The sequence below is a fragment of the Tursiops truncatus genome, chromosome 8, assembly GCF_011762595.2.
Source record: "Tursiops truncatus isolate mTurTru1 chromosome 8, mTurTru1.mat.Y, whole genome shotgun sequence".
NCBI classification, from domain to species: domain Eukaryota; kingdom Metazoa; phylum Chordata; class Mammalia; order Artiodactyla; family Delphinidae; genus Tursiops; species Tursiops truncatus.
The window spans coordinates 57130047-57140063 of NC_047041.1; the positions used below are offsets into that span (position 1 = coordinate 57130047).

At 54.0% G+C, this 10017-nt stretch overlaps 1 protein-coding gene across 1 annotated transcript; it reads left to right on the forward strand.

Annotated features, from left to right (window-relative positions):
- Positions 1-1837: 1837 nt before the first annotated feature.
- On the forward strand, positions 1838-8650 carry UCP2 (uncoupling protein 2). Its single transcript, XM_004310948.4, has 8 exons — positions 1838-2013; positions 2834-2990; positions 5383-5602; positions 5760-5970; positions 6962-7156; positions 7238-7339; positions 7680-7860; positions 8209-8650. The coding sequence occupies exons 3-8, from the start codon at positions 5477-5479 to the stop codon at positions 8321-8323; spliced, it is 930 nt and encodes a 309-aa protein (XP_004310996.1). The 5' UTR covers positions 1838-2013; positions 2834-2990; positions 5383-5476; the 3' UTR covers positions 8324-8650.
- The last annotated feature ends 1367 nt before the right edge of the window (positions 8651-10017 follow it).

A 10017-nucleotide genomic window follows, 5' to 3' on the forward strand; every position in this document is an offset into this window, starting at 1 on the left:
CCTCTACTATATGTCAACTGAAGAAAAACACACGACCTAAAAGTAGCGAGTTAAGTTTTATTTGGGGATCTTACTGAAGACAATAACCCAGGAGACGGCCTCTCAGATAGCTTTGAGGAACTGCTCAGAAGAGGTAAGAGAGAAGCCAGGATAAATAGGAGTTTTTTGCTGGAAAAAAAAATGTAGTTGAACATCAAAAGATTACTGTCAATCACAAAGAACAGACATTCAAATTAATGATTTTAGTGCTTTTCTGTATATGGGAAGATGCAAGAATCTGGGTTCATTTAAATTATTCCTTAGGTATGCAACTTAACTATCTAGGGACAATAGAATCCAAAGCACAGAATACTTCCTGTTTTTCTCCATCCTGAATTCCTTTCAGGGCTCACGTGGGTGGAAGGCTGCCGTGACTAATGGCCAGATCCTTATGGACCTGGAATGGTGGGCAACATTCTTTGTTTACCAGAATGGCAGGCAACGGTCCCTGTCCACATCTGAAGCCGGTCTTAGAGGGTTGTGATACTAAAAATATAGGAAATAGCTTCCTGCTCTAGAAGAGCTTACAATGTAGTCAACGATATGGCTTCCACGACCTCCACGAATTCTTACAACAGTCCCAGACAGCCGACAAGACTGAAAAGAGGTAGAGGGAGTCAGAAGGTACACAAAAGTAGGGACATAGAGTCCAAGGGCGAACACAGACTATCTGCTTCTACACTCCACGTGCACGTGTTTGTCCGGCCACAGGACACAATTACCGGTTGTTTACGTGTCTGTCACCCCCATAAGACCACCAACAACCTGAGGGCGACCCAGTCCCGGTTCACCTACCATCCCTTTCTCATGCCGGGGCCTAGACACGCAGCAGGTCCACGCCCTGTTCGGCCTTCTCACTCGAGGGGCTCCTGACCATTGGCTCTTCTGTAAGTGGGGGCGGAGCGTCACGCTCCGTGACCCCTCCCCGTCCTGAAGTCCCCGAGGAGCCCAGGACAGGACCCGGAGGCAGCGGGAAACCCAGCCGCACCCAACGGCTGTTGGCGGTGATCGGCCACCTGCTGCTGCAGCCCAGATTGGCTCCTTCCTCTGGCCCCACGGCTCCCTTAACCAATCACCAGCGAGGCCGGTAGGGAGGCCCCGCCCCGCGGGGTCCCGCGCTGGCACCTGGGGAGAGCGGGCGGTCTGCGGAATCACGGGCGGCTGAGTTGGTACCAGCGGACTGCGTCCCTGAAAGGAGAGAGTGCTCTTCTACCCGAGCCTCTGGGCGCTGTTAAAAGGAGCCCTGGGCTTCCCTGGTGGCGCAGTGGTTGAGAATCTGCCTGCCAATGCAAGGGACACGGGTTCGAGCCCTGGTCTGGGGAGATCCCACATGCCGCGGAGCAACTGTACCCGTGAGCCACAATTACTGAGCCTTCGCATCTGGAGCCTGTGCTCCGCAACAACAGAGGCCGCGATAGTGAGAGGCTTGCGCACCACGATGAAGAGTGACCCCCGCTTGCCACAACTAGAGAAAGCCCATGCACAGAAACGAAGACCCAACACAGCCATAAATAAATAAATAAATACGTTAAAAAAAAAAAAAGCCCTGGCTAGGGGCCAGAGGCGTGTACGACCCTGGGCAGCCTCTGCTGCTTTCCGGGAGTCAGTCTTGCCATCTTTACGATGAAGTTGGCGCGGCGAGGGGTAACCCTATGGGGAAACGAAGGGGCAGATGCTGGGATCGGCTCCCGAAAATGGAAGTGGAGAAAGGCGCGGAGAAAACCCTGGGCGTGGCGGTCTCTGCGGAAATGCTGCAACTAAAGGGCCGCCTCCCAGCCCTCGGAGACCGCAGGTCCCGCCCCCGCCCAGCCGGCCGCTCCCCATAGATCGAAGTCGCGCCGCACCCTCTGCCTGCCTCTCTGCAAACCCGGCCGGCCGCGCCTTTGGGTCGAGTACAGTCTGCTCTCCGTGGATGCGCGCTCCGCCCGCCGACTGACATATCTGCCAGTACTTGATTGTTCTCCCTGCGGCCCGGTGAGCCCGGCCCCGGCCCGCCCCAGCCCTGCGCCCGCTATATCTGCCCTACTCCCGCTACCCCGGCGGAAGGGACCCGCGCGCCACCTTTAATTTCACTCCTCACCTCCCACCCTATTTTGTATTTTACCTTTTGTTGTTTTTCTTTATCTCTCTTCTTTCACTCTTTTCATGTCTTGCTTTTGCTCTTTACCTCTCGCGTTCAAATGGCTGTAATATAAGCCTTCACCCTTCCACTTCCTCTCCTCGGCCGGGGTGGGGGACCTTCACCGAAGACCAGAATGACCTCTGCCACTCCAGGCGGCCCCAGGCCATTCCTGGGGCTCTTTCTGCTGGCAGGAGGCTTTGAGCTCCTTGATGCAGCCTCAGCAGGGCCCGCTCCAGCCCCTCTAACCTCCTCGCAGCCCCGCTCTGGTTCCTAGTTGACTCAGCGAGTCTCTGACCCATCATGACTCCCCCACCACCGCCCCACTCCTGCTCACCAGAGTCTGCTGTGTTGCGGGACGCTTCTCCAGAATACTGAGTTCCACTAAAGGAGAAATCTGCAACAGAGCAATGTGTGATACTAAGAGAGCAGACGGGGGAGGGAGGACTCCTGGGTTCATCCTCTCCTCCAGTGTGTCCCCCTCCTCCAGTGTGTGCACTTAATTAGTCCCCAGCTGCCCTGTGGGAAACGGACCCTGTGCCCTACCCTCACACCCCCCTGATAAGGATTGAGTGGGCTTATGTGCCTTGAACAGATGGCCCTTTCCTTGCTGGGGTGTGGTCCTTTAAGGTCCATTTCCCTTTCTAAACTCTCCTCCTTTGCCCTCACCTGCAGGACACATAGTATGACCATTAGGTGTTTCATCTCCCAGCCATTTTCTATGGAAAACCAAAGGGATCAGGCCATGATAGCCACTGGCAGCTTTGAAGAATGGGATGCCTTTAGAGAAGCTTGATCTTGAAGGCCTCAGCGTGAGATCTAACAGAGCCAGGTAAGAAAGAGTCCATTCTAAGGGAGGGGTCTTCTACTGCCTCAGCCCTGTGGTCTGGGGGCAGGTTTAGCAGGACATTAATACAAATAACTAGCACCACCGTCCCAGTAAAGTCACTCTTAGCGTTCACAAAGCACTTAAGGGCCAGAGCCCTTAAGCTGACCTGACAATCCAAGGATGGTAATCCCCATTTTACAAAGGAGGATATTGAGGCCCAGGTGGGACAGTGATTAGCCCCAGGTCACCCTAGGAGTCAGCAGCAGAGTTAGGACAGGACCCTGTTGTTCTAACTACATATTGTTGACTCAAACTTTTGACTATCCTTAAGATTGCAGTTGGTAATCAGGTGAAACTGGTTATTTGCTGGGGATTGTAATATATTATTAACTCTTTCTCGTTAGGCCTGAGTTTAATCTTCTTAGTATGGTCTTTAGCACGGAGACCTTTGCCTTCATACCCATGCCTCTGAAGGACCTGACTTATGGCAACCCCAAGGCAACATTCAAAATGGCAACTTAGCCTTTGCACTTGTCTCTGAGGTGGGCAGGGCCTGGGCCTTATTCTTCTCTGGCCCTCACAACACGTTGCAACCCAGATCAAGGTCAGGACATGATTGACTCATGTCATCATGTCTCTGATGCCCAGAGAAGGGAATGCCGTTTGCCTGAACCTTCTCAGAACTGTCACATTGTCATGAGAGAGCTTCGGTGTTGGACCTCCTCGTGAAAGGCCCGGGGCTGAGAAAACAGCAGGAAAGAAATGAGCTGGGCACAGTGCAAAGCAAATAGCATAAGCTTTGGAGCCTGCAGACAGGACGCTTACTAAGTTCCCTGTTCTGAAACATGGAAGTAAGGGCAGCCACCTCACAGGGCTGCACTGACAAGTAAGTGAGCTAGTAGAATGTGCCAGGCAGAGTGGGGAGGAAAGGTGTGGGGCACTTCCTGGGGAACGAGGATGTCAGGGCAGGGACGCTGGGGGTTCTGGAACACCTTCACCAACCCCTTCTGCTGCTTGAGTGCCAGTCTTCACTGAGCCTCATGTGGGCCAGGCTCCAGGGAAGCATGAATAAGGCCAGGAACTGAGTGGTGAGTCGCCTTTAGACTTCCCTGTTGGCCCAGCCACCTGGGATGAGAAGCCCAGGAGGAAGAAGCCTGGTGAGCATCTTGTTTCCATGGGTCTGTGTGTTCACGACTGACTGCCACCACGTCATTCCTCTGCTGGCCAGCGCTTTCCTCCCGGCCCCAGCAATGGGGGCAGCCCATTAGGTGAGGCTCAGAGCAGCCACTCCTATGTAGTGAAAGAAAGAAACTCAGGGGAGAGAAGCAGGTCACCATCCTCCACTGGGGTGCTGGGCTCACTTCCTCCCAAGGCAGGGGAGGAAGGTGTTGTTGCAATTCTGAGAACAAAATGGAGGTTTTGGTTTCCTTTGTCACTATAGTTCTGACCTGCACTTCCGCATCCCCACCTCTCATGAAGATGTGGATCCCTCTATGTTATAGGAGGAGAGGAAACTGGCCAGAGAGGGAATAGTTTTCCCACCCCCCGGGGTGGGGGTGGGGGTGGGTAGAGCACCTTATGCACTTACTCTCAGCCCTGAGAATTGCTCAGTATCCTTCAAGGCCCAGCTAAATGCTACCTTTTCTAAGTCTTCTGATTACCCACCCTTTCTTCTCTCCCAGTGAAGTTGGATGTTCCCTCCTTTGCACTTTGAGACTATGTTCTGCAAGCCCCAAATGCAGCTTGAATCACCTGTCCATCCCATGCCAGACAATAAGCCCCCCTCTAGGGTAGATATTGTCTCCTGCGCCTCAGTGAGCCAGTGCCCAGCAAAGCAGACTCCTTGAAAGAGTGCCTCTAGAGAGCCCAAGCTGTGTGCGGGCTGGTGGGGAAGAGAATTAGACTGAATTGAAGGAGCTGAATAGGTCTTGTTCACTCCTTTTCTTCTAGACTTAGTTCAAGACCCATAGGAACCTCTCCTGCTTAAGACATCCAGGGCATAAGCCTGTGGGTTTGTGCCTGTCAGGTCTTGGTCTAGCTGAAACCTTTTCCCCACTTCTGTCTGCCCTTTAAACAGATCTGCAGCATCAGGAATGTGGGCTTCAGTGAAATTTCTGCACCCAGCAGACACAGGGCTGGGCCAGTGCCTGTGAGGTAGCACTAGGATAGCTGTGATCCAGACACTCCCTGTGGCGAAAGGGAGGACTTCTCAGGAATGAATTGCTTCTCCAGCCCCTGCTTGAGTGCCTGTGGAGCTCACTCCTATTTGCCCTCCAGGGGCAGCTCTGGGTCCTTGCTTAGGGAGGTGGTGCTATCAGGGAAAGTGGGGTGGGGTAGTGAGAAGGGGGGGTCTGGAGCTTCAGCTTCTGATGGACCTTCTCTCTCCTTGGCTTAGATTCCAGCAGAGTTCCTCTGTCTCGTCTTGTTGCTGATTGAAGGTGCCCCCTTCTTTTTTCTTCATCTCCTGGGAGGTAGCAGGAATTGGCATTATGGTTGGGTTCAAGGCCACAGATGTGCCCCCTACTGCCACTGTGAAGTTCCTGGGGGCTGGCACAGCTGCCTGCATTGCAGATCTCATCACCTTTCCCCTGGATACTGCTAAAGTCCGGCTGCAGGTGAGGAGATGAAGCCTGGGGTTCTGATGGTGGCTAGTCTGCTCCCTCTCCAAGACACAGACTCCTCAAGGGCCAGCGGGGTTTTTCGGCGCTGTAAATTTTAGAGCATAGGGATGGAAGGAGATGGGGAGGGCAACCACCTGCCTTGGCCTTGCAGATCCAAGGAGAAAGGCAGGGGCCAGTGCAGGCTGCGGCCAGTGCCCAGTACCGCGGGGTGCTGGGCACCATCCTGACCATGGTGCGCACCGAGGGCCCCCGCAGCCTCTACAAAGGGCTGGTCGCCGGCCTGCAGCGCCAGATGAGCTTTGCCTCCATCCGCATCGGCCTCTACGACTCTGTCAAGCAGTTCTACACCAAGGGCTCTGAGCGTGAGTGTGGAGCTGGGCCACAGGCCTCTTGGCCTCTTCTCAGTGATGGTTGATCCTCGTTCTTTTAGCTGCACAGTTCCTTTAGGCCCCAAGACCTCTAGGAGGAATTTCAGATCAGAGGAACTGAGAACTAGAAGGGTCCCTGATTCTTCTAATGATTCCTGAACACCTGGGCTGTGCCAGGCTCCAAGTAGGGCATCGTCTCATAACAGTCCTCACAACCACCTCGGGAGCAGGTGGTATCATCCCCGTGTTACAGAGGAAGAGGCTGAGGCTTGCTCGGGCAGGAGGGACTTGGCCAAGGGCACATAATGGGGAGCCAGAAAGAAAACACACTGAGGACTTGTGCCTCCAAGGCCAGCACGCTTCCATTCCACCTTCTCAGCATGCCATGCCCACCCTCCATTTTACACGTGAGGAAAATGAGAACCCAGGTCAAAAGGTTGACTTTTCCCAAGATCACACGGCAGGGAGAAGTAGATCAGGGATGAGAACCCAAGTCCTATGAATCCCAGTCCTTGAGAAAAGCCACTTCTCTCGGAGCCTTTCATATTTGTCAAATGGAAATGATACTTGGGAATTCCCTGGCAGTCCAGTGGTTAGGACTTTCACTGCCAGGGCCCAGGTTTGATCCCTGGTCGGGAACTAAGATCCCAGAAGCCACACAGCGCTGCCAAAAAAAAAAAAAAAAGGTTCTGATTTCTCGGGGCTGCTGAGTAGGTAAAATGAAGTGAATGAAAATGCTTCATGAAAGAAAGCATTACGTCTCATTTTGTCCTGCTCCTCGCTCTGTCCCAGTGCCCAGCACGTAGTAGACACTCCCAGTGATAGACTGTATGATGCAAAAAGTTCTTAGAGCAGGGCTAGTCTGTGTCTTATTACCGAAAGGTTACAGTGAAGACAGGAAATGACAGTGACGTGGTTTTGGTGAGGAGAGGTGGGAAATGAATGTAAACCCAGCTGGCCACTGACCCCCATGGTTCTCCCACAGATGCCGGCATCGGGAGCCACCTCCTGGCAGGCAGCACCACAGGTGCCTTGGCTGTGGCCGTGGCCCAGCCAACGGATGTGGTAAAGGTCCGATTCCAGGCGCACGCCCAGGCTGGAGGTGGCCGGAGGTATCAAAGCACCATTGAGGCCTACAAGACCATTGCCCGAGAGGAAGGGTTTCGGGGACTCTGGAAAGGTGTGTACCAGGTGTTTTCCCTTCTGCATCCTCCTCTTCCCCTATTCCTTGGTCTCACATAGGCACCATTTCTTTCTGCAGGGACCTCTCCCAATGTCGCTCGTAATGCTGTTGTCAACTGTGCTGAGCTGGTGACCTACGACCTCATCAAGGACACTCTCCTGAAGGCCAACCTAATGACAGGTGAGTTAGGGTAGATGTTGCTGGGTCTCACCTTCCCCCAAACCAGGAGCCAGTGTGGGTCTGCCTGGAGACCACATCTTTTCATCCCATTTCCCCTTTGCTTATGGAGTGAGTTTCTCTTTCACTGAACTGAAGCCAACTGGGGTGAAGTTTCCACTCTGCACGTTGAGGCGCTGAGGCTAGATTGGCAAAGTGACTCTCAGAGACACTGGGAGAGGTCCCAGCTGCAGTCTCTGTGTCTCTAAAACCACGAGACCTTAGCTACTTAAATCATCTCTTTCCTTCTGGAATTATGGGGTGAGGAGTCCTGACTGCTTCCCCTGCTCCTCCTCCTTGGCAGATGACCTCCCTTGCCACTTCACTTCCGCTTTCGGGGCAGGCTTCTGCACCACCATCATCTCCTCCCCTGTCGACGTGGTCAAGACGAGATACATGAACTCTGCCCTATGCCAGTACCGCAGTGCTGGCCACTGCGCCCTCACCATGCTCCAGAAGGAGGGTCCCCAAGCCTTCTACAAAGGGTGAGCCTCTGATCCACCCCACCCAATTCTAGGCCTCCTGGCCACCTGTACCTATCACACAGGTGGGAGAGAACCACCCAGAACTGAGTGGTTGCTGTGGCAACCACGTGTCAAACTATTTCTGATCCTGGTCCTGGCATTCTCGTGCTCTTAACTCCTTCCTATCAGAGTTGCTATCATGCCTACTTTGTGGGTGTTAAAATGGAGACTCACAGGGGACTCTTGCTCACAGGCCACAGCTCCATTCCCTGGGCCCTCCCAGCTTCCTTTGGGACAGAGCATCTGGGTTGGATTGGCTGCCAGGGCCCAGCAGGGTGAAAGAGATGACGTGTGTTTTCTCCCCTCTAGGTTCATGCCCTCCTTTCTCCGATTGGGTTCCTGGAACGTGGTGATGTTCGTCACCTATGAACAGCTAAAACGGGCCCTCGTGGCTGCCTGTGCTTCCCGGGATGCTCCCTTTTGAGCCTCCCCTGCTGATCACCTCTGGCTTTGGCTGCAGCCTGGACCTGCTTCCCTTTTCCTCCTCCCCTCATTCCCTTCCCTCTCTCCCCACCCCTTCCCTCTGCTCCCTTTCCCACCACCTCCCTTCCCTCTCCCCACATTTTCACCCCTCAGCTCCCCGTTGCCTCTCACAGTCCTGATAGAGTTGACCCCAGCTGACACTGTGGGAAGCCTGGACAAGCCAGCATCTCAAGCCCTCAGTCCCTTGAGAAGTTCAGCCTGACTCTTCGTCCTGCCTCCTGCCCCTGAGCCCGACTAGCACGTCACCCATAAAACAAGCTCAACCTTGGCGTCTCCTCCCTCTCTGTTACCAGAGGTCTTGGTCTAATGGGCCCTTTTGGCACCTGGTAGGCAGGGGAGGAGCCACCTGACTTGGAAAGGGGGGTGTGACCCATCTTCCTCCAGCAATCTGGGTGGAGGTCATCCGGTCTGCTTCTCTTTCCAGACCAGGCCAGGGCTGGGGTGGCAAGTAAAGGAGCGGCCTGGAGTTAGCAGTGGCCTTGCTCTCTCGCCACACCACTTGAGCTTTCACTCACCAGTGTCTGGTACTCCAGTACCTGCCTTTCCAACCCCCCCAGCTGGCCCCGGGCCTGTTAATCTGCAAAATGAGTGTTCCTGTTTGCCCTGCTTCTCCTGTGCTGCTTGGAAGATTTAGAGGAACTTAGGAACCTTAGATGCTGTAGGCTTATTTTATTCCATTTTACAAATGGGAAATCCACCTCCCCCAAGTCCCAGGCTTAGTGAGGACAAGTCAGGTTGCTTCCCATCCTCCACAGTCATACCCTTAGGAGGCGGTATAACTGCATTGGGTGGGACAGGCTGTAGAGCAGACACCCAGCCTCAGCCGGAGTCTTTCCATTTAGAGTCTCACCCTCACCCCAGGCTAGAGATCCCAGGGAGGTGGTGACAAACCAGGGGTGTCAGCCTCCCTGTCCCTCTTCCTACCATCTGTCTCCAGTCAGGAAAGCAGGTGGGCAGGGCTACTTCTGTTTCAAGGGTTAGGGGACTCTGTGAGGTTCCAGAATCCCAAGGCATCTCCTGAAGGGCTGGGCCCTTAGAATTAAGCCATCCAGGCCCGTTTTATAGATGTCTGAAGAAGCTGAAGGCTGAGACAGGTCATGCAGGCAAGGACACATAGGAAATCAGCCGCTGAACTGGGACTAGGACTCAGATTCCGCCCTCCCCCTGTGCACGTTTCCCCTAGGGGCTGGGGTCCTTCAGGAATCCTGTTGGGCAGCTGTGGAGCCAAGCCCAGAGAACGTGACCTTCCTGTTTAAGTCAGCTGGTGCTACTGTGCCTTCCCCACTGGTCAGAGCAGGAGGCTGGGCCCTTCAGTGCTTGGGCAAGGGGTCCAGGATATTAGGGTTGTAGAGAAGGAAAGAGGGTCCAGGACTCCTCACCTTACTTTTTATTTTTATTGAAGTATAGTTGATTTACAACCTCACCTTACTTTTGAGCTGAGGTCTCATAGTCCCCAAGAGGGACAGGGTTGGGTGCAGGAGTCAAGCCAGGGTGAAGGTGGCAGGGAGTCGGCATAAGTGGAGGACCCGGTCAGTGTACTTAATGCACCTTAATTCTCACATTAATCCTCTGAGGCAGGATTTGTTTTGCACCAGAGGAAACTGAGGGGCAATTTGTTGCCTTAGGCATTGTCAG

Bases quoted from the DNA above. Each gene is read 5' to 3' on its own strand.
- UCP2 (XM_004310948.4), top strand. From the start codon at position 5,477: ATGGTTGGGTTCAAGGCCACAGATGTGCCCCCTACTGCCACTGTGAAG. The intron at 5,603-5,759 runs GTGAGGAGATGA...TTGGCCTTGCAG, and splicing joins CTGCTAAAGTCCGGCTGCAG to ATCCAAGGAGAAAGGCAGGG. The intron at 7,157-7,237 runs GTGTGTACCAGG...TTCTTTCTGCAG, and splicing joins GTTTCGGGGACTCTGGAAAG to GGACCTCTCCCAATGTCGCT.